The 24,047-nt window shown below is 50.2% G+C and overlaps 1 protein-coding gene across 1 annotated transcript in view; it reads right to left on the reverse strand.

Annotated features, from left to right (window-relative positions):
• Positions 1-389: 389 nt before the first annotated feature.
• The window catches only part of SUGP1 (SURP and G-patch domain containing 1), a 44,030-nt gene continuing 20,372 nt past the window's right edge, over positions 390-24,047 (reverse strand). The window contains 7 exon segments of the mRNA NM_001246595.1: positions 390-551; positions 824-953; positions 1,611-1,756; positions 2,566-2,672; positions 3,089-3,266; positions 4,062-4,168; positions 20,886-21,241. Coding sequence (NP_001233524.1) covers positions 525-551; positions 824-953; positions 1,611-1,756; positions 2,566-2,672; positions 3,089-3,266; positions 4,062-4,168; positions 20,886-21,241 — 1,051 coding nt within the window. The 3' untranslated portion in view covers positions 390-524.

The raw sequence follows: 24,047 nt of genomic DNA on the forward strand, positions 1-24,047 counted from the left end.
GGCTCACTGCAACCGCTTCCCAGGTTCAAGCAATTCTCCTGCCTCTGCCTCCCGAGTAGCTGAGATGACAGGTGTGCACCACCATGCCCAGCTAATTTTATATTTTTAGTAGAGACAGGATTTCACCATGTTGGCCAGGCTGGTCTTAAACTCCTGACCTCCAGTGATCCGCCCGCCCTGGCCTCTCAAAGTGCTGGGATGACAGGCGTGAGACACCGCACCTGGCCTTCCAGCTTTACTATGCTGAAAACAGCTTTCTTCCTCCCCTCCAGTGCAACCCAGGCTGAGCGGGGATGGAGACTCCACAGGCCAATAAGGAGAGCCCCGAGACAGCATCTTGCATCCCGCTGCTAACAGGAGGGGCTTCCTGCAACAGGACCAGGCATCTGTTGTGGATGAGCACTGGGACTTTATTACACGGCACGGCACTCGTGACAACGGAAGGGGTGGGCAGAAATGCAGGCCGGAACATTCCACAGTCCAGGGACGGTTGGTCATTCAGAAAGTATGTATTTCCAGAACACTCAGTAGTAAGGCCGTCTGGGATTGTTCTGTGGAAGGCAAAACAGATAACAGGAGGAGGGGATTAGCGCTAAAGACAGCAGTTCCTCCTGTCTGGAACCTTCCGGAGGCAGCTGAGCCCACACCCTTGAGGTGGCAGGGCAGGCTTGGGGGACGGGTGGGGGCTTGAATGCAGGTGGGTGGTAGGGGGCTCGCTGGTGAGACCCAGCCTGGCTGGACTGAGGAAGGAAGGGAGCCTTCTGTTCCTACCACCACCCTCTCCTGTCGACTGAGCAAAGGCGGCCCAGGCGGGCATGCGTACCAGGGGGTTGGGCCGGAAGCGGTAGGCCAGCATCATCCTTTTGCGGAACGCCTCATACTCGTCGTCCTCCTTGGAGAGCTCCGCCGGCCGGTCAATGCCGAAGCCAGCGCCGTCCACTGTGGTGGTGCCCCTACAGGGAGAAGAGGATGTGAGCAGGGACCTGGGGCCAGAACTCTGGCCGGGGGGCCGGGCACAGCTGGGCTCTCAACAGCACCTCCCGCGGGTGCAGGGCTGGGCTGGGACATATCTGCACAGAGAGAAGCTTGAACCTGAACGGTCAAGGAGGGGAGACCCCCGGGGCGGGGCGGGGGGAGGGGCCTAGGCCCCAGGGTCCCACACAGGAAGGAGGAGCCCACAGTGCAAGTTGTCCCAGCTCTTGGGATGGCAGGATGGTTACTCAAGGACAGCCTTGAAGGGGGCACTCAGGGCCAGGGTCACACCTGGGAGAGCTCCTGCCCATCTCTGGGAGTGGTTTCGCACTCATGGGGAATTCAAATAAGGCCCTTCACAAGGCAGACAAGGCCTGACCCATCTGTACCCTCACCCACCCCATCTGGCCTGGAGATACTCATGAGGGGACGGAAGGAGGCCCTGGGACTGGGGAGGACCCAGCCCGTATGGCCTCCTGCACTGCAGGCCTGTGCCTGACAAGGGGTGTGCAGTGGGGTGCTGTGATCATTTTGCCACAAGGGAAAAGCGATGACATAAAGGGGTGGGAATGGGGAGGCGGCAGGGGACCCACAGACCCCAAGTTAATGGCCATGCCCTCCCACAAGGCCACACTCACTTGTTCACTGGGTTCTTGATGCCCTGGCCCTCTGAGCCCAGCCCCTCGCCCTCCTTCCAGCCCATCTTCATCAGCATCTGGTAGCCGATGTTCTCCACAGTCAGCTTGAACTCCTTGTACTCTGAGTAGTCAGGCTCACGGCCCTCCTGCAAGGTGAGGAGGCAGCTGTCACCCACCAGGGCTGGGGCTGTGGTGGCCCCCAAATCCAACCTTCTGCCTTTGGTTTGAATCAGTGCTGGGACCAGTGGCCCATCTGCCTCCCTCTCACCAGATCAGACTCCTTGAGAACAAACAGACCAAGCTCCTCCTGCTTCTCAGGGTCCCCGGGGCCTTAGTGCCAAACTGTGCACCCCTGGTGGCCAAGTCAAAAGGGCAAGAGGATGAGTTACACAGGCCTTATCCACCTGAGATAAAGCAATGGTTCACTGGCAAAGAGAAGCCCTGTGTTCATGTCCTGAGAGCAATTTGTTGTACAAGGTTCTAATAAGAGATGGACAACGAGGTTACCACCTCACTAATGAGGTTATCAGGCCCTGAACAGTTTTATAAAAAAACCTCAAAAAGATAATGGGGGACATGCCATGTCAGCCCTCTCCCCTCAGGAGCCCAACAGCAGCAGACGCAGAATGTTAAACTCTGGTTCTGGAGAGGCCAGTCCGTGGGGACTTCTGCCAGAGAAACACTTTGCCTGTAAACTGCACTTAATTGGCTCCACTGGAAGCAAAATTTCCCCCGCAGCCCCAGGAAATGTTTCTGAGGCAGCAGCTAAGCTGCTGTTTCCTAATTCCCTACACAGACGGCGCCTGTCATTAACAGATGCCTCCTGCAGCGAAAGGGCCTGGCTCCTGCTGTGATCGAGAGGGTAGCCAGGCTACTTTGGGCACCTGCAGGGTGAGGCAGCTACAGGAGGGCTGACACGTGGCAGAGGCTGGAGCTGGGGCCCCTCCTGGCTCACCTTCAGGGCCTTGAAGGTCTCCATAAACTTTTCCAGCTCGTCTGGAGGCAGGAAGTCTCCGATGAAGTGCTTGCCCCGGCCCATCTTTGTCAGCTGCTCGGCCCATTCTGCTCAGAGAAGCAGAAAGGTGAGAAGAGGGAGAAGCAGGAAGGAGGGGAGCAGGCCTGGTGGCTCCCAGGGCACAGGTATGAGGCTCAGTGGGAGCCTGGGGCCCCCAGGGAAGGAGGCAGCTAGGCCATGACCCCAGCCCGAGCCTCTGCCTGGTGAGGCAGCCCAGCATTTAGTGAACCCTGTGCAGCTCTCCACCCTCACGATGTCAGGACTGCTCCTTTTCACCACGGAGAAAACTAGGCCCCAGAGAGACTGAGCCTCTCACTCCAGGCCTCACAGCCACAGGAAGCAGGCTGGGGGCTGAACCAGGATGGCAGCTCAAGACCACGTGTGGCGCATCCAGGTAACCTTCCAGGGCAGGTGAGGGGGGCCATGCCCAGCCCAGCCCGGCCCACCCCGCTGCCCCACATACCCCTGGTCTTGTCCATCTCCATGCGCCGCAGCTGGTGCTCCCAGGTGCCCAGCTCGCTGTCCACCTCCTCGTCACTGTCATAGCCGTGCTGGTGCTGCTGGACCGCCTTCTCCCACAGCAGCTGCATGTCCTGCATGGCCCGCTTGTGCTGCATGATCATGTCGTACATCTGCTGCATCTGCAGGGCACACTCGCCAGTGAGCCAGGGCACAGTGCCGTGGCCTGCCGGAGCCCCGCTCCTGCTCCCCGCCTCCAGCGCTGGGCATGCCCCCGCCGGAACGTGGCTCATCTGGACCCCTGGGCAGGACTGGAGCAAGGACTCTAGCAAGTACTGAGTACTGCCCTGGGTTCTCTAAATCCCAGTGTGGAGCACGGAGGACCTCTTGGCCACTGAATGAGGGTGACTCAGGGTCCTGACCCCTGGGAGGGTCAAGGGTGATGTGACGGGGCTGCGGGCCTGGAGGAGGGGTCACAGTGAGCTGACCCCAGAGACTGACAGGCAAGCGCCTGCAGCTCCTCAGGGAAGCCAACACCGACACTGCCCAACTACAACTGGGAGGCCTCAAGTCCCTCAGGGTGCCCTGTGCTGACCAGGATGGTCCTGCACTAGACACGACAGAGGACTGCAGACAAAGAACATCAACGTAGACTCTCCCATGGGAACCAGCCCTGGAGCGCGGCGAGAAGCAGCCACAAAGCTCAGGCCAGGATCACAGACCACCGGGGCCGCCCCAAGGGCCAGTGGTCTCCCAGGCAGGCTGAGAGGCCACTCAGGTGCAGTGGGGGGTGGCATGCCACCTACTGGGGCAGGGGGACCTGCCTGCCTGGAAGCCTCCCCGCTGGCCATGGGTTCCACCTGAACACAGGAGCTTGGCGAAGCACATGAACCCCTGTGACCGCTGCACCCGGTGGTAGAGGACAACACTCTATGGGCGCCGACCATGTCCCCGTCCCCTTGTCCCCGCAGTCTTACCTCCTGCTGCTCCTTCAGCTGCTTCTTCTGGGCGTCCGAAAGCTCTGTGACGCCCACTAGACCCACAGGCTTCCCCTTCTCATAGCCGAGCCCCTTGAGGTCCTGAACTGGAAACCAAAGACACAGGGTAGTCAGAGCCTGACAGGTGCACCCCGATCTCGCTCCTGCGCTGGGGTGTGCTGTGAGTCTCACACCTTCATGACACTCCAGGCACACGGGGACCTCATATCATTACTGTCAGTGCCACGTGGTACGTGACGGCCTCGGGGTCCCGCTGTGTGCTGCCACGTGCACCCCCGCATCTTATGTCCTTGTGACCTCTCCAGCCAGGCTCTACGCACCACCACATTGCAGATGTGGACACCAAGAATCAGAGGTTCCGGGACTCACTCAGGGTCACACAGCTAATGAGTGACAGGGCAGGAATTTGCAGAGCCGGAGACAAGAGAGCTGAGACGGCATGTGGGCAGCATGCATGGGCGCACGCACAAACGGGCTCTCAGAAGGCAGCTCCGTTGCTAACAGACACCAGGTGTAAGCGCGCACAGATTCAGAGTCTGGCGTAAGACTCAGCTGTGCGACTCCCTTAGCTCCTTCAGGGGAGGCAGCCAACCATCCTCAGAGCAGCTGACATTTAATTTGGCATCAGCTGTGGAACTTGGCAGGCTCCAGTAACACTGACACATAGAAAGATGCTGCAACAGCCCCATCCGGGTGGCAGAAACCACCACCCCTTGGGCGGTGTGGTGCTTCCCGGGGGAGAAGGTGAGCAGAGGGGTGCAGCGGGCCCTCTGGGAAGGGAAAAGATTTGGGTCCTTCCAGCTCATCAACACTCGGGCTTTGCCGCTAAGAATGGCCCACATTTGCACTCTTAGTCCTTCCTTGGTTTACAGGGCACTGAGGGATGTGGGGGAGCCCTGTTGGGGAGACGCAGGAGCCGAAGTCTGAGCATCTGGTTGATTGCCTTAGAGCATGCCCACAGTCCCTTTCCCCCAGGCCCACTCCACCACATGAGCGGGCGGGTGAGGGCTGCCATGCTCCCTGAGGACATGGATCAGTGGGACTTGAACCTGGGCCTCAGACTTTGGAGCCTGTTCTGTCCAACTAAGCCACAGGGCGACTTCTTCACCTGCTGGGTGTCTCAGAGCTGGGGTGTGTGCGCATTGAAGCACCCGGATCTAAGCACTAGGGTTCGGCACTTGAGTGACAAACCAATCCTAGGTACCCTCCACCCTGGCTGCAGTTGCTGGCTACAGCCCTGGTAAGCATAAGAATCTTCATTCAGTAGCTTTTCTCCTTGACCTAGAATCTCTGAGGCCCTTGGGGCCAGGGAGGCACCGAGAAAGCAATCATCCCTGAATTGGACGAGCAGGTAGGTCCAAGAGGCTGGCCACCCGACCTGGGAAGGCTTGCCGCCTTCCCTTTTGGGGTCCTGTCCTCATCTTGCAAACACAGGTGATGGCGCCACACAACAGGGCACGTCGGACTCCTCCATGCACCTGTGTGTTGAGCGCCAGTGAAGGTGGAGTGAGGGGGTGATGTTTCTGCTCACAGTGCAGGCTGCATAGCTGCATAGTGGGGGACCATATGACATGAGATAGTGGGTGTCAGTCACTGATTATCATCTGCAGAATGCAATGACAAGAGACCACCCCCCAACCCTTGTAGGTTTGGTAAGAAAATGAGAGACCAGGCCATAGGCTGGCCCTCCCCGAAATTGCTGCTAAGAAGGGAGAGGTGAAAAGGTGATTGTGCAAAACTGTGGTAATTACTGTGCTTATCGTTGTCTGTCTCTTGAACTTTCTTTCATTTTTCCCGAGATGGAGTCTTGCTCTGTCGCTCAGGCTGGAGTGCAGTGGTGCGATCTTGGCTCACTGCAACCTCCGCCTCCCAGGATCAAGCAATTCTCCTGCCTCAGCCTCCCAAGTAGCTGGGACTACAGGCACGTGGCACCACATCCAGCTAATTTTTGTATTTTTAGTAGAGACGGAGTTTCACCATATTAGTCAGGCTGGTCTTGAACTCCTGACCTCAGGCGATCCGCCCGCCTTGGCCTCCCAAAGTGCTGGGATTACAGGCGTGAGCCACCACACCCGGCCTCCTGAACTTTCTATGACAAGAAAGAATCTAAGTACTGGCCGGGAGTGGTGGCTCATGCCTGTAATCCCAGCACTTTGGGAGACTGAGGTGGGAGGACAGCTTGAGCCCAGGAGTTTGAGACTAGCCTAGGCAACATAGTAAGACCCCATCTCTATTTATGTTAAAAAAAAAAAAAAAAGAGAGACTCAATTCAGACTCAAAGACACAAATACAGTCAGGAATCACTTCATGGAGGGGACCATTCTGGAAATGCATCATTAGGCGCTGTTACCAATGTGTGAGCATCACAGACTGTACCTCCACAAACCTAGATGCTACCGCCTACTGCACACCTACACTAGATATTACAGTTGACCTTGAACTACATGGGTTTGAACTATACAGGTCTACTTAATATGCTGATTTCTTTGAATGAATATATTGAAAAAATTTTTGGAGATTTGCAACAATTCGAAAAAAGTCAGATGAACCACGTAGCCTAGAAATACTGAAAAAAAATATCAAGAAAATGTTAGGTGTGGCCAGGCACGGCGGCTCACGCCTGTAATCCCAGAACTTTGGGAGGCCAAGGTGGGCGGATCACAAGGTCAGAAGATCGAGACCATCCTGGCTAACACGGTGAAACCCCGTCTCTACTAAAAATACAAAAAATTAGCCAGGCGTGGTGGTGGGCGCCTGTCGTCCCAGCTACTTGGGAGGCTGAAGTAGGAGAATGGTGTGAACCCGGGAGGTGGAGATTGCAGTGAGCCAAGATCATGCTACTACACTCCAGCCTGGGCGACAGAGTAAGACTCCATCTCAAAAAAAAAAAAAAAAAAGTTAGGAGTGTCAATGAATGTATAAGATATATGTAGATGCTAGTCTGTTTTATCACTTACTACCATAAAACATATACACATTGCAGAAAGTTAAACTTTATCAAAACTTATGCACACAGACTATACATAATGTGTTTTGCAGTCAAGAGAAATGTAAACAAATGTAAAGATGGTAGATTAAATCTTTTTTTTTGGATATGGAGTCTTGCTCTGTCACCCACGCTGGAGTGTAATGGCGCAATCTCAGCTCACTGCAACCTCCGCCTCCACCTCCCGGGTTCAAACAAATTCTCCTGCCTCAGCCTCCCGAGTAGTTGGGACTACAGGCACCTGCCACCATGCCCAGCTAGTTTTTTTTTTTTCTTCTTTTTTTTCTGTTTTTGAGACAGAGTCTCACTCTGTCATCCAGGCTGGAATGCAGTGGTACGACTTTGGCTCACTGCAACCTCTGCCTCCTGGGTTCAAGAGATTCTCCTGCCTCAGCCTCCCGAGTAGCTGGGACTACAGGTGGCACGCCACCACACTCAGCTAATTTTTGTATTTTTAGTAGAGACAGGTTTCACCATACTGGCCAGGCTGGTCTCAAACTCCTGACTTCACTGATCCGCCCGCCTCGGCCTCCCAAAGTGTTGGGATTACAGGCGTGAGCCACCACGTCTGGCCAATTTTGTATTTTTAGTAGAGACAGGGTTTCACCATATTGGCCAGGCTGGTCTCGAACTCCAACCTTGTGATCTGCCCGCCCTGGCCTCCCAAAGTGCTGGGATTACAGGCGTGAGCCACTGCACCTAGCAGATTAAATCTTAACTGCATAACATTAGCTGTAGTGCACACGGTACTACTGTAATCATTTTGTAACCTCCTGTTGCTATTGTAATGAGCTCAAGTGTTGAGAATAGCTGCTTAAAACACCACGTGACACTGATCATCTCTGCACAAGCTGTTTGTCCCTTTAGCAAATTGCATATTGCGGTAAAGAGACATCTCTCAGTGTTCTCAAGTATTTTTCAGGTTTAGTGCAATATAGTAAACCTTGAATAACATCATGGGTCCCATAAAAATTGCCACTAGTCAAGTGACTGTAGTCCCAGCTACTCGGGAGGCTGAGGCAGGAGAATCACTTGAACCCCAGAAATGGAGGTTGCAGTGAGCCTAGAGTGTGCCACTGCACTCCAACCTGGGCAACAGAGCAAGACTCCATCTCAAAAAAAAGTGCCACTAGTGATGGCGGAAGTGCTCCCAAGAAGCAGAGAAAAGTCAAGACATTACAAGAAAAAGCTGAATTGTTTGATATGTGCCATAGATTGAGGTCTGCAACTGCAGTTGCCCACTATTTCAAGATAAATGAATCCAGCATAAGGACCACTGTTAAAAAAAAAAAAAGAAGAAGAGAAATTCACGAAGCTGTTATTGCAGCTATGTCAACAGGCGTGAAAACCTTGCACTTTCTGTGAAGTAACTTTTTATCTCACTTTGAAAATGCAGTTTTTATGTGTATAGGACTGCTATCAGAATGACACACCTACAAGGTTTAATATGATTTAAGAAAAAAGCAAAGTCACTATATGACAATTTAGAACAAAAGCAAGGCGAAGGAGTGAAAGGTGGAGAATATAATGGCAGCAAAGGATGGTTTGACAGGTTTAGAAAGAGGTTTGGCTTTAAGAAGATGTCAAGATAACAGGAACAACAGCTTCTGCCCACCTAGAGGTGGCAGATGAGTTCCCAGATGCCATTAAGAAAATCATTGAGAAGGAAAGATATGCATGTGCTCAAACAGGTTTTTTTTTTTTTTTTTTTTTAGATGGAGTCTCGCTCTTTCGCCCAGGCCGGACTGCAGTGGTGTGATCTCGGCTCACTGCTGCCTCCCGGGTTCATGCCATTCTCCTGCCTCAGCCTCCCGAGTAGCTGGGACTACAGGCGCCCGCCACCGCGCCTGGCTAATTTTTTGTATTTTTAGTAGAGACGGGGTTTCACCGTGTTAGCCAGGATGGTCTCGATCTCCTGACCTCGTGATCCGCCCGCCTCGGCCTCCCAAAGTGCTGGGATTACAGGCGTGAGCTACTACGCCCAGCCTCAAACAGGTTTATTTTGAAATGGAGTCTTGCTCTGTCACTCAGGATGGAGTGCAGTGGAGCAATCGTGGCTCACTGCAACCTCCGCCTCCTGGGTTCAAGCGATTCTCCTGCCTCAGCCTCCCAAGTATCTGGGATTACAGGAGCCTGCCACTACACACAGCTAATTTTTTGTATTTTTAGTAGAGATGGGGTTTCACCATGTTGGCCAGGCTGGTTTCAAACTCCTGACCTCAAGTGATCCACCCACACTGGCCTCCCAAAGTGCTAGGATCACAGGCATGAGCCACTGTACCCGGCCTCAAACAGGTTTTTTAATGCAGACATAAGTGCCCTATTGGGGTGGGGGAGCCAAAAAAGACATTAGTAAGGAAGAGGGGCTAACACCAGAATTCATTTATTTATTTCTGTTTGCTTGGACACAGGTTCTCACTTTTTTGTCCAGGCTGGAGTGCAATGGCGTGAACATGGCTCACTGCAGCCTCAATCTCCCAGGCTCAAGTGAACCTCTCGCCTCAGCCTTCCAAGTAGCTGGGACTACAAGTGAACACCACCACACCCGGCTAATTTTTGTGTTTTTTTGTAGAGACAGGGTTTTCTCATGTTGCCCAGGCTGGTCTCAATTCAGGCCTCAAGCGATCCGCCCACCTCCCAAAGCACTGGGATTACAGGCATGAGCCACCGTACCCGGCCAAGCACCAGAACTTAAGGCAGGATAATGCTACTGTTTTGTGCAAATGCAGTGGGTTTATGATCGGGGCTGCCCTTATCTATGAAGCTGCTAACCCCTGAGTCTTAAAGGGAAAAAGATAAACACCAGCTGCCCGTCTTCTGGTTATACAACAAGAAGGCCAGGGCAGGACAGCCATGGTGGCTCACGCCTGTAATCCTAACACTTTGAGAGGCCAAGGCAGGAGGTAAAAATGCCTGGACAACAAAAATTCTTTTTCTAGATTGGTTTGCCCCTGAAATCAGGAAGTACCTTGCTAGTGACTGCTTGTTAAAGTTCTTTTGATATTGGACAATGCCCCTGGCCACCCAGAACTTCATGAGTTTAACACTGAAGGCATCAAAGTGGTCTACTGCATCCAAACAAGGTCTCTACTTCAGCCTCTAGATTGGGGGGTCATAAAAACCCTCAAGGCTCATAACACACGTACTCTATGGAGAGGATTATCAAAGCTATGGAAGAGAACCTCAGCAGAGCGAACATTATGAAAGTCTGGAAGGGTTACACTACAGGAAAGGCCATCAAGCCTGAAACAATAAATTCCTGCTAGAGAAAACTGTCTTCAGATGTGCATGACTTCATGGGATTTATAACAGAGTCCATGAAGGAAATCATGAAAGAGATTGTAGAGACAGCAAAAACGGGTAGAGGGTAAGGGATTTCAAAAGATAGATCTTGGAGAAATTTAAGAACTAAAAAGCTGGACATGGGTGGCTCATGTCTGTGGTCCCAACTGCTTGGGAGGCTGAGGCGGGGAGATCACTTGAGCCCAGGAGTTTGAGTCCAGCCCGGGCAACATAACAAATCTCTTGTCTCTATAAAAAAATAAAAATTAAATAAAAATTAAAAAAAATAGGTCTGGCCAGGCGCAGTGGGTCATGCCTACAATCCCAGCACTTCGGAAGCCCGAGGCAGGTGGATCACCTGAGGTCAAGAGTTCGAGAGCAGCCTGGCTAACATGGCGAAACCGCATGTCTACTAAAAATACAAAACTAGCTGGCCGTGATGGCACATGCCTGGGTGACAGTGCGAGACTCTGTCTCCAAAAAAAAAGCAAAAAAAAAAAAACGACGACAACAACAAAAAAATAGGCCGGGCAAAGTGGCTCACGCCTGTAATCCCAGTACTTTGGAAGGCTGAGGCAGATGGATCATTTGAGGTCAGGAGTAAGAGACCAGCCTGAGCAACATGGTGAAACCCTGTCTCTACCAAATACAAAAATTAGCCAGGCATGATGGCACACACTTGTAATCCAAGCTGCTCGGAAGACTGAGACGGGAGGATCCCTTGACCCCGGAGCGCAGAGGCTGCAGTGAGCCGAGATCGTGCCAATTCACTCCAGCCTGGGTGACAGAGTGATACCGTGTCTCAAAACATAGGTGAGGCGAGGTGGCTCACACCTGTAATCCCAGCATATTGGGAAGCTGAGGTGGGCGGATCACTTGAAGTCAGGAGTTTGAGATCAGCCTGGGCAACATGGTGAAACCCTATCTCTACAAAAAATACAAAAAATTAGCCGGGCATGGTGGTGCATGCCTGTAATCCCAGCTACTCGGGAGGCTGAGGCATGAGAATCGTTTGAACCAGAGGGGCAGAGGCTGCAGTGAGCTGAGATTGTGCCGCTGGACTCTAGCCTGGGCAACACACAAACACTCCAAATCGAAAAATAATTAATTAATTAAAAATAGAAGAGCTAACAGATACCACACTGGAGAAATTAACAGAAGACAGCTGGATGGAAAGGAGTGCTTCCAAATGAGTGCCAGATGATGAGTAAGAAGCTGGAGAAGCGGCAGCAGCACCAGAAAAGAAAATGACAATCTGGTAGGAGGATTCTCATTATTCGAGACTGTTTCTGACTTCTTTTATGACATGGACCCGAGACATGGGCACTGAAACTAAGTGTAAATGGTAGAAGAAGGAATAATACTGTATATAAACATTTTTAGGGAAATGAAAAAGAAGTCAGGCAGAAATTGTGAGATATTCCCATAAAGTTACAGAGTGCCTGTCTCTCCTTCCACCTCTTCGGCAGCAAGACCAACCCCTACTCTTCTTCCTCCTTAGCTGTTCAACACGACACTGATGAAGATGACCTTTGTGATGATCCATGTCCGCTTCATAAATAGTCAATATATTTTCTCTTCCTCCCTTCTTTTTTTTTAAAAGAGGCAGGGTCTCGGGAGGCAGAGGTTACAGTGAGCCGAGATCATGCCATTGCACTACAGCCTGGGCAATAGAGTGAAACTGTCTCAAAAATAAATAAATAAAGAGGCAGGGTCTGTCTGGTTGCTCTGTTTGGACCCTCTGTCATCTAGGCTGGAGTGCAGTGCCACGATCATAGCTCACTGCAGCCTCAAATTCCTGGACTCGTGTTCCTCCTGCCTCTCAGCCTCCTGAGTAGCTAGAGCTATAGATGCACACCACACAGCCTGGCTAATTTTTCCTATGATTTTCTTAGTAATATTTTCTTTCTTCTAGCTTATTTTATTATAAGAATATAGTACATAATACATATAACATATAAAAAGCATGTTAATCAACTGTTTATGTTACCAATAAGGCTTCCGGTCAACAGTAGGCTATTAGTAGTTAAGTTTTTGGGGAGTGAAAAGTTACATGTAGAGGCTGAGGTGGGCAGACCACTTGAGCTCAGTTTTGAAACCAGCCTGGGCAATGTGGTGAAACCCTGTCTCTACAAAAAATTAAAGAATTAGCCAGGCATGCTGGTACAGGGCTATAGTCCCAGCTACTTGGGAGGCTAAGGTGGAAGGATAGCTTGAGCTCAAGAGGTTGAGGCTGCAGTGAGCTGTGATTATACCACTGTACTCCAGCCTGGGAAACAGAGTGAGACCCTGCCTCAAAAAAAAAGTTTATATTCAGATTTTCTTTTTTTTTTTTTTCTTTTTTTGTGAGACGGAGTCTTGCTCTGTTACCTGGGCTGGAGTGCAGTGGCGCGATCTCAGCTCACTGCAACCTCCACCTCCCGAGTTCAAGCGATTCTCCTGCCTCAGCCTCCTGAGTAGCTGGGATTACAGGCATGTGCCACCATGCCCGGCTAATTTTTGTATTTTTAGTAGAGACAGAGTTTCACCATGTTGGTCAGGCTGGTCTCGGACTCCTGACCTTGTGATCTATCCACCTCAGCCTTCCAAAGTGCTGGGATTACAGGTGTGAGCCACCATACCCGGCCTATATTCAGATTTTCAACTGCACAGGGCTTGGTGTCCCAACCCCCATGTTGTTCAAGGGACAGCTGTATACCCCGTTGCTCCCAGGCTACAAACCTGTAAAGTAACACAGTAAGTATTTATGTATCTAAACATAAAAAAGTACAGTAAAAATACTGTACTATAATCTTATAACAATTTTAATAATGACCACTGTCATATATGCAGTCCATCACTGACCAAAATAGTGTCATACAGGGCCGGGCATGGTGGCTCACACCTGTAATCCCAGCACTTTGGGAGGCCGAGGCGGGGAAATTACTTGAGGTCAGGAGTTTGAGACCAGCCTAGCCAGCATGGTGAAATCCCATTTCTACTAAAAATACAAAAATTAGCTGGGCGTGGGCTGGGCATGGTGGCTCACGCCTGTAATCCTAGCACTTTGGGAGGCTGAGGCAGGTGGATCATCTGAGGTCAAGAGTTCAAGATCAGTCTGGCCAACTTGGCGAAACCTCGTCTCTATTAAAACCAAAAAAATTAGCAGGGTGTGGTTGCAGGCGCCTGTAGTCCCAGCTACTCGGGAGACTGAGGCAGGAGGATCGCTTGAACCCGGGAGGTAGAGGTTGCAATGAGCCGAGATAGTGCCACAGCACTCCAGCCTGGGCGACAGAGGGAGACTCTGCCTCAAAAAAAAACAAAAAACAATAACAAAAACAAAAAAGAATGAATGAAGAAAGAGGTTCCGGACAGCAGAACTCATGGAGATTCCTGGAGGGTGGCGTGCCCAGGGAGGGCATGGAAGCTCCACGCCCCTTCCCCCATACGTCGCCCTATGTGACTCTTCATCTGAAAAAATCCCTCAAGTCAAGAATACAAGGAACTAAGAGGGAGTTAGGAAGAATATAAGGGCCATGTACTCGGCCCCCAACCCCTAATCTCGGTGGGTGTGGGTGATAGGAACTTTATGTCTGGAGATCTAAGAGCAACATGAACTTCTGCTCTGCTTCTCTTCTAGAATTTTAAGAAGGTGGTAGACTGGCAGATGTGACCCGCCATCACACAAGAAGAATGGAAGAGATGGTGGCACACTGAGACTAGTTGGAGACCCCTAGGAAATTACCCTTCAGTTTCCTGTGGCTCCCAAGTGATGGAGGAAGGCTGCAAGTTCTTGCGGGCAAGGAGAGAGGGAAGGAGCAGAAACTGGTTATGGTACATAAATCTATACAAGGAGAACTGAGTGTGCTTGTGTTATTATTTTTAATGTTTAGATAATCAACGTACAAACATTCTTGCTAAGTCAGGCACGGTGGCTCACACCTGTAATCCCAGCACTTTGGGAGGCAGAAGCAAGTGGATCATCTGAGGCCAGGAGTGCGAGACCAGCCTGGCCAACGTGGCAAAACCCCGTCTCTACTAAAAATATAAAAATTAGCCGGGCATGATGGTGGGCACCTATAATCCCAGCTACTCGGGAGGCTGAGGCAGGAGAATCACTTGAACCTGGTAGGCAGAGGTTGCAGTAAGCCAAGATTGTGCCACTGCACTCCAGCCCGGACAAAAGAGCAAGACTCTGTCTCAAAGGGAAAAAACAAAAAACAAAAAAAACTCTTTGCTATATATACACAGTTTTGTTATTTTTATTTTTAAGGAAAACCGTATTTCTGAAAGTAGGGTTTGAAGAGAAGTTTATTATAGATTACTGACAAAGCCAATCTATCAGTTAATATATATAACAATCATTTATTTATTTATTTATTTTTAAAAGAAAGAGGCTGGGTGTGGTGGCTCATGCCAGTAATCCCAGCACTTTGGGAGGCTGAGGTGGGCGGATCACAAGGTCAGGAGCTCGAGACCAGCCTGGCCAACATGGTGAAACCCCGTCTCTACTAAAAATACAAAAATTAGCTGGGCATGGGGGCGCCCACCTGTAATCCCAGCTACTCGGGAGGCTGGGGCAGGAGAATTGCTTGAACCCGGGAGGTAGAGGTTGCAGTGAGACAAGATCATGCCACTGCACTCCAGCCTGGGTGACAGAGTGAGACTCCATCTCAAAAACAAACAAACAAAAAAATAAGAAAGAAAGAAGATCTAAAACCAATAACCTAAGCGTACACCTTAGTGAGCTAGAAAAAGAAGATCAAACTAAATCCAAAGCTAACAGAAAGAAGAAAATAGTAAAGTTTAGAGTGGAGATAAGAAAATGAGGACTATAAATACAATGGAGAAAAATCTATGAAACCACAAGTTGGTTCTTTGAAAAGATCAACAAAAGTGACAAACCTTTTAGTTAAACTAAGAAAAAAATGAGAGAAGACCCAATTACTAAAATCAGAAATGAAGGAGGGGCTGTAACTAACGACTGAAAATAAGACATAAGTTAAAAGGACCATAAGAAAATACAATAAACTGTGCCCCAACAAATTAGATAGATGAAGTGAACAAATTCCTAGAAACACAAACCATCAAAACACAAGAAGAAATAGAAAATCTGAATAGACAAGTAAATCAGGATTCGAAAAAACCTTCCAACAAAAAAAGGCCAAGAGGCTGGGCACGGTGGCTCACACCTGTAATCCCAGCAATTTGGGAGGCCGAAGCGGGTGGATCACGAGGTCAGGAGTTCAAGACCATCCTGGCTAACACAGTGAAACCCCGTCTCTACTAAAAAAAAAAAAAAATACAAAAAATTAGCGAGGCTTGGTGGCGGCGCCTGTAGTCCTAGCTACTCAGGAGGCTGAGGCAGAAGAATGGCGTGAACCTGGGAGGCGGAGCTTGCAGTGAGCCGAGATCACGCCACTGCACTCCAGCCTGGGTGACAGAGTGAGACTCTGTCACACACACACACACACACACACACACACACACACACAAAAGGGCCAAGAATCAGATAGCTTCACTGGTAAAGCAAACATTTAAAAGAAGAAATAAGCCGCGTGCAGTGATTCATGCCTGTAATCCCAGTGCTTTGGGAGGCTGAGGTGGGCAGATCACTTGAGGTCAAGCATTCAAGACCAGCCTGGCCAACATGGCAAAACCCCATCTCTACTAATAATACAAAAATTAGCCGGGTATGGTGGCAGGTGCCTGTAATCCCAGCTACTCGGGAGGCTGAGGTAGGAGAATTGCTTGAACCTGGGAGGTGGAGGTTGCAGGGAGCCGAGATTGCACGACTGCACTCCAGCCAGGGTGACAGAGTGAGACTCCGTCTCAAAAAAAAAAAAAAAAAGAAATAATACCAATTCTCCTCAAACTCTTCCAAAAACACAAAAGAGAGAACATTTCTAAACTTACTCTATGGGGCTAGGATTAGCCTGATACCCAAGGCAGACAAAGATACTACAAAGAAAGAAAAATAGGCCGGGTGTGGTGGCTCACGCCTGTAATCCCAGAACTTTAGGAGGCCAACATGGGCAGATCACTTGAGGCCAGGAGTTCAAGACCAGCCTGGCCAACATGGTGAAACCCTGTCTCTACTAAAAATACAAAAATTAGCCGGGTGTGGTGGTGGAAGAATCGCTTGAACCCAGGAGGTGGAGGTTGCAGTGAGCTGAGATCGCGCTACTGCACTCCAGCCTGGGCAACAAAGAGCAAAACTCTATTTCAAAAAAAAAGAAAAAGAAAGAAAGAAAAATACAATTGAATATTCCTATGAATACAGATGGAGAAATCCTCAATAAAATACTAGGAAACCAAATTCAGCAGCTTATGAAAGGATTATACACCATGACCAAGTGGGATTTATCCCCGCAATGCAAGGATGGCTCAACATTTGAAAATCAATCCATGTAATACACCAAATTAATAGAATGAAGGAAAGTAACCACACGATGATTTTATGTATTTATTTACTTTTTTTTTTTGAGACTCAGTCTCACTCTGTTGCCCAGGCTGGAGTGCAGTTGCTCAATCTCGGCTCACTGCAACCTCTGCCTCCCAGGTTCAAGAGATTCTCCTGCTTCAGCCTCCCAAGTAGCTGGGATTACAGGCGTGTGCCACCACACCCAGCTAATTTTTGAATTTTTTTTGGTAGAGATGGGGTTTCACCATGTTGGCCAGGCTGGTCTTGAACTCCCGGCCTCAAGTAATCTGCCCACCTCAGTCTCCCAAAGTGCTGGGATTACAGGCGTGAGTCACCGTGCCTGGCCTGTTTTAATTGATGCAGAAAAAGCATCTGACAAAAACTAAAACATTTTCATGATAAAAACGCTCAATAAACTAGGAACAGAAGTGAACTTCCAGCCAGGCCTGGTGGCTCACGCCTGTAATCCCAGCACTTTGGGAGGCCAAGGCAGGCAGATCACCCGAGGTCAGGAGTTCGAGACCAGCCTGGCCAACATGGTGAAACCCTGTCTCTACCAAAAACACAAAAATTGGCCAGTCGTGGTGGTGGGCACCTGTAGTCCCAGGTACTAGGGAGGCTGAGGCAGGAGAATTGCTTGAACCCGGGAGGCAGAGGTTGCAGTGAGCTGAGATCACACCACTCCAGCCTGCGCATCAGAGAAAGACTCTGTCTCAAAAAAAAAGAACAAAAAGAAGTGAAGTTCCTCAACACAATAAAGCCCATATATAAAAAACACATAGCTAACATCATACACCCACACATCATACATTTCACAGACTGGTAAAAGGCTGAAAGCTTTCCCCCTAAGATCAGCAACAAGACAAGGATGCACACTTCCACCATTTCCATTCAATACGGTACTAGAAGTCCTAGCCAGAGGAATTAGGCAGAAAAAGAAATAAGAAGTATCCAAGTTGGAAAAGAACCTGTAAAACTATTTCTGTTTGCAGATAACACAAACTTTAATGTGGAAAACCCTGAAGAATCCAAACAGACCGGGTGCAGTAGCTCATGCCTGTAATCCCAGCACTTTGGGAGGCCAAGGTGGCAAGATTGTTTGAGGCCAGGAGTTTGAGACCAGCCTGGGCAACATAGTGGGACCTCGTATCGACACAAAAAATGCAAAGATTAGCCAGGCATGGAAGAGCATGTCTGTAGTCCCAGCTACTTGGGAGACTGGGGCAGGAGAATCAATTGAGCCCGGGAGGTCAAGGCTGCAGTAAGCTGTCATCATGCCACGGCACTCCAGCCTGCGTGACAGAGTGAGACCCTGTCTCAAAAGAAAAAAAAAAAGAATAAAGTTGGAAAAATTAACTCAAAATGGACCAAAAACCCTGGGTGCAATGGCTCATGCCTATAATTCCAACACTTTGGGAGGCCAAGGCAGGAGGATTGCTTGAACTCACGAATTCAAGACCAGCCTGGGCAACATGGTGAAACTCCATCTCTACAAAAAGTACAAAAGTTAGCCAGGTGTGCTGGCATGCACTTGTAGTCCCACCTACTTGGGAGGCTGAGGTGGGAAGACCACTTGAGCTTGGGGAGGTCGAGGCTGCAGTGAGTAGCCACTGCACTCCAGCCTGGGTGACAGAGTGAGACTCAAAAAAAAAAACCCAAAATAGGCTAAAGACCTAAATTTAAGAACTAACGGTACAAAACTCTCGGTAGGAAACACAGGGGCAAATTTTCATGCCCGGATTTGGCAATGGTTCCTTAAAAATGACACCAAAAGCATAAACCACAGAAGAAAAAATAGATACATTTGACTTCATTAAAATTCCATTTCTAGGGAGGGCTGGATTACAGCAGGCACTGGGAGACCGCACAACTACCTGCCCCCTCCCTGGCACTACCACCCCCTGGAGGGTCTGCCTTCAGTTCAAAAAAAAAAAAAAAAAAAAAACAATGATACTTTCTGGCCACATTAAAAAAAGAAAGAAAATTTAAAAGTTGTATGCATCAAAAGACGCTATTACTAAAGTGAAAAGACAACCCATAGAATGAGAGAAAGTATTTGCAAATCACATAGCTGACGAGGGGGTTAATATCCAGAATCTATAAAAGAGAACTCGTACAACTCAACAACACAAACAAACCAACTTTAAAACGGGAAAAGGTGGCTGGGTGCAGTGGCCTGTAAACCCAGGACTCTGAGAGGCTGAGGCAAGAAGATGGCTTGAGCCCAGGAGTTCGAGATCAGCCTGGGTAACATACTGAGACCTTGTTTATATAATAACTGGGCAAGGCTGGGCCTGGTGGCTCACTTGAGGTCAGGAGTTCAACACCAGCCTGGTCAACATGGTGAAATCCTGTCTCTACTACAAAAAAAAAAAAAAAATTAGCTGAGCATGGTGGTGTGTGCCTGTAGTCCCAGATACTCAGGAGGCTAAGGCAGGAGAATTCGCTTGAACCTGGGAGGTGGGCCGGGAGCGGTGGTTCACGCCTATAATCCCAGCACTTTGGGAGGCTAAGGCAGGCGGATCATGAGGTCAGGAGATCGAGATCATCCTGGCTAACATGGTGAAACCCCCTCTCTACTAAAAATACAAAAAATTTGCCAGGCGTGGTGGCACACGCCTGTAGTCCCAGCTACTTGGGAGGCTGAGGCAGGAGAATCACTTGAACCTCGGAGGCAGAGGTTGCAGTGAGCTGAGACTGTGCCACACTGTACTCCAGCCTGGACAACACAGTGAGACTCCTCAAAAAAAAAAAAAAAAAAAAAAAAGAACCCGACGGCAGAGGTTGCAGTGAGCTGAGATCGTGCCACTTGCACTGCAGCCTGGGCAACAGAGCGAAACTCTGTCTCAAAACAAACAAAAACTGGGCATGGTGGGGCAAGTCTGTGGTCTCAGCTACTCAGGAGGCTGAGGTAGGAGGATTCCTTAAGCCAGGGTGGTAGAGGTTTCAGTGAGCTATGATTGTGCCAGTGTACTCGAACATGGGCGACAGAGACCTCATGTCAAAAACATAAAACGTGGGGAAAAAAGGACTAAAATAGACATTTCTCCAAAGAAGCTATACACATGGTCAATAAGCATATGAAAATAAGCTCAACAGCACTGGTCATTAGGGAAATGCCAACCCAGACGACGAGATATCACTTCATACCTCTTAGGATGGTTATAATAAAAAGATGAGAGTATGATTCTTGCCTATAATCCCGGCACTTTGGGAGGCCGAGGCAGGAGGATCACTTGAGGACAGAAGTTCAAGACCAGCCTCAGCAACATAGTGAGACCCCGTCTCCATAAAACTTTTTTTATTTTAAAAAAAGGTGAGGATACAGAAAAAGTGGAACCCTTGTGCACTGCTGGTGGGAATGTAAAATGGTGCAGCTGCAGGTTCCTCAAAGTTAAAAGCAGAATTACAGGCCAGGCGTGGTGGCTCATACCTGTAATCACAGCACTTTGGGAGGCTGAGGCGGGTGGATCATCTGAGGTCAGGAGTTCGAAACCAGCCTGGCCAACATGGTGAAACCCCATCTCTACGTCCCAGCACTTTGGGAGGCCGAAGCGGGAGATCACGAGGTCAGGAGATAGAGACCATCCTGGCTAACACAGTAAAACCCCATCTCTATTAAAAAATACAAAAAATTAGGCGGGCATGGTGGCGGGCACCTGTAGTCCCAGCTACTTGGGAGGCTGAGGCAGGAGAATGGTGTGAACCCAGGAGGCAGAGCTTATGGTGAGCTGAAATCGCACCACTGCACTCCAGCCTGGGTAACAGAGCGAGACTCTGTCTCAAAAAAAAAAAAAAAAGAAAGAAAAAAGAAAGAAAAAAAAGGCAGAATTGCAATAGTCCCAGCAATTCCACACCTAGGTATACTGACAAGAGAACTGAAAACAATTCAGATAGTCACAGCAGTATTATTCACAACAGCCAAGCAGTGTAAACAACCTCTGTGAATGTAAGAGTTCATTCACAGATGAGTGGGTAAGCCAAATGTGGTATGTACGCACAGTGGAAGATATGGCCACAGAAGGAATGAAATTCTGATACAAGCTACACTGTGGATGAACCTTGAAGACATTATGCTCAGTGAAAGAAGCCAGACCCTTCCAACACAGGGAGGGGGAGAGGGTCTGCCCACCTGACAGAGGCGAGGGAGAGGCATCCACGTCCCTCTGCACCAGTTCAGCAGGTGGGAGCTCTACCTTATCCTCTTCAGGCCCCCACCGGCTCTTCCGCTTCCTCTTCACGGTGGCTGCGGAGGCTGGCTTCCCGGGGGCAGCTGGAGCAGGGATGATAGTGGGCGCAGGCGTGGACGAGGCGGGGCAGGTGGTGGCTGGGGGTAAGGACCCTGACAGGGCCTCAGGAGGGGACTTGCGCTTCAGGCCGGGATCAGGTGCTGTGAGGCTGCCTGTGGAGCTGGCCTTGGCTTTCCGGAACTCCTCCAGCTTCTGTCGGTAGTACTTGTACCCTTGGCTATTGGGCTCATACAGAAAGCTGCAAAGGAGAGTTGGGGGGTGCAGTGTCAGCTGGGCCCGAGGCCCTGTCCCTGATTCTGGGCAGGAGCAGTTCTGGCCTTGTGTGCCCACGTTGGCCAGGGTCACTTCATGGTCATGTCATAGTCACGGTCTCCACCACGACCTCCTGCCCTGCCAGGCCTCCTGGCAGTGACTGCTGGTTCTGGTGGCCCAATGCCCTTCCTTTGAACTGAGTCACTCCAATCCTCACCCTGTCTTTATCAGGCACCCATCACACTGTCATTGTTCACCCTGCTACAAAGGGAAAGGGCAGGGACCCTCAGACCCTTCCCCAGGGCCTGGGAAAAGTGAGACATTCACACCAAAAAATCTCAGATTGTGGGGAGACACCAGACACGAGACAGGGCAGAGGGACTTGTCTTGATCCCAAGGGCTTCTCAAATGCATCTTTGAGACACTGAACATCAGAATGGATCAAGGAGCTGATTTCTACCCCACGTGGGGGCAGGCAGCCTCAGGGAAGTGTGGCTTCCAGTGAGGCTGGGAGCACAGGTCTTCTCTGTCCCTACCCAGCCTGAGGAGCACAGCAGGTGGCGCTGGGTTCAGAGCCATGTTCCGCACCTACTGGCGCCTCTCGGACCGTACACATCCCCAGTCCACAGGACTGTCTTTGGGGTCTATGCCAAAAGGGAGAGTCTTGGCCCAGCTCCACATGGCAGAACACTGGGAGAGAACTGAATGCATGTACAGCCCTGAAAGCATGTTACAGTGCTGAACAAGATGGGGCTGGACCTGCACTTGTGAATCTGGAGGGATGGTCATAGCACCAAGGCGTGCAACTAATGTGAATTAAAGGGTCAAGGATGCTGTGAAGTCCCTTTGTGTTAGAGAGAGGCCGGGCGCGGTGGCTCACGCCTGTAATCCCAGCTCTTTGGGAGGCCGAGGCAGGCAGATCACCTGAGGTCAGGAGTTCGAGACCAGCCTGGCCGACATGGTGAAATCCCGTCTGTACTAAAAATAAAAAAATTAGCTGGGCGTGGTGGTACACGCCTGCAGTCCCAACTGCTCGGGAGGCTGAGGCAGGACAATCACGCGAACCTGGGAGGCGGAGGTTGCAGTGAGCCAAGACTGGGCCACTGCACTCCAGCCTGGACCACAGAGTGAGACTCCATCTCAAAAAAATAAGATAAATAGTGAGCAAGCAACAAGAGACCCCTTAGACAGTTTCTAGGTGAGCCTGTGTGTCTACGGCCCTGCTAACATCCGGTACCTCAAGAGGGTGGGACGGAAGGACAGGAGATGACAGCATCTTCTCTGTAATCCTGGGTCATGGTACACGTGTGACCCAGTGAGGAACATTTGCAAAGATTAAGAGGTAAAAGCAACAACTGTTCAGGAGAGAAGGGAACAGTTGGTCAGATTTGGAAAAGACACTTGACAGCCGGGTGAGTTCAGACATGGATTTGAGGCCAAGCTGGGGAGGCTCACTTGCTAGGGCAAGCAGGCATCGGGGTGTGGGGGCCCCTTCCTGGTCTCAGCTGGTGCTTCACCCTGAGTGTCCTCCAGGATGGTCCAAGGATGCATCACAGTCCCCTGGAGGGTCTGCCCATCTCAGGGAGGGGGTTACAATGGCACCCAATGGTAGACCCCCATGAGGGGGAGAAAGTGGAGCCCCCCCAACACCCCATCTAGAACACGGCTGGGTGCACCACCAAGGCTCCCCTCTGGTGGAACTAATCCCACCCTGAACCCAGGGATAACCACTGTTAAGGTGTTTCCTGCCAGTTTCAGCAAAGATTTATCTTAATAGAGCTGTGATCCTATACATATCCCAGTTTTAAAAAAAATTTCTGCCTCAAGCTGATGACATAAGCCTTTCCTATTAGAACAGTGGAAGCATGTTCACTGACTGGCCTTGCTTCAGTTCCCTCACACTGGGCTGCCAGCTCACATGGGTGCCTTCTGAAGGCGGCATACTCCACTGGGGAGATGTGCTGATGATTTAACCCACAGAGGTTGGACGCTGACTGTGTCACTGACTTTTCTTTTTTTTCTTCCTTTTTTTTTCTGAGACGGAGTCTTGCTCTGTCACCCAGGCTGGAGTGCAGTGGCACAATCTCAGCTCACTGCAAGCTCCGCCTCCTGGGTTCAGGCAATTCTCCTGCTTCAGCCTCCTGACTAGCTGGGACTACAGACGCCCACCACCACACCAGGCTAATTTTTTTTTTTTTTTTTTTGTATTTTTTAGTAGAGACGGGGTTTCACTGTGTTAGCCAGGATGGTCTCGATCTCCTGACCTCGTGATCCACCCCGCTCAGCCTCCCAAAGTGCTGGGATTACAGGCATGAGCCACCGCACCCGGCCTACTGACTTTTCATTACAGCTGATGCTCTATTGACATGATTTCCAGGATGTATCTCAGAAATGGGAGAATGACTAGTCCAAGGGATGGGCGTTTCCAGCTTTTCATTTTTTTTTTGTTTTGTTTTTCAAGACGGAGTTTCACTCTTGTTGCCCAGGCTGGAGTGCAGTGGCGCAATCTTGGCTTACCGCAACCTCCGCCTGCCAGGTTCAAGCCATTCTCCTGCCTCAGCCTCCCAAGTAGCTGAGATTGCAGGCATGCACTAATTTTGTATTTTTAGTAGAGATGGGGTTTCTCCACGTTGGTCAGGCTGGTCTTGAACTCTCGACCTCAGGTGATCCACCTGCCTCGGCCTCCCAAAGTGCTGGGATTACAGGTGTGAGCCACCAAGCCCAGCCTCATTTTTTATTTTTTGAGATGGAGTCTTGCTCTGTCACCCAGGCTGAAGTGCAATGGCATGATC

This window comes from Pan troglodytes, chromosome 20 (assembly GCF_028858775.2).
Source record: "Pan troglodytes isolate AG18354 chromosome 20, NHGRI_mPanTro3-v2.0_pri, whole genome shotgun sequence".
Taxonomy (NCBI): Eukaryota; Metazoa; Chordata; class Mammalia; order Primates; family Hominidae; genus Pan; species Pan troglodytes.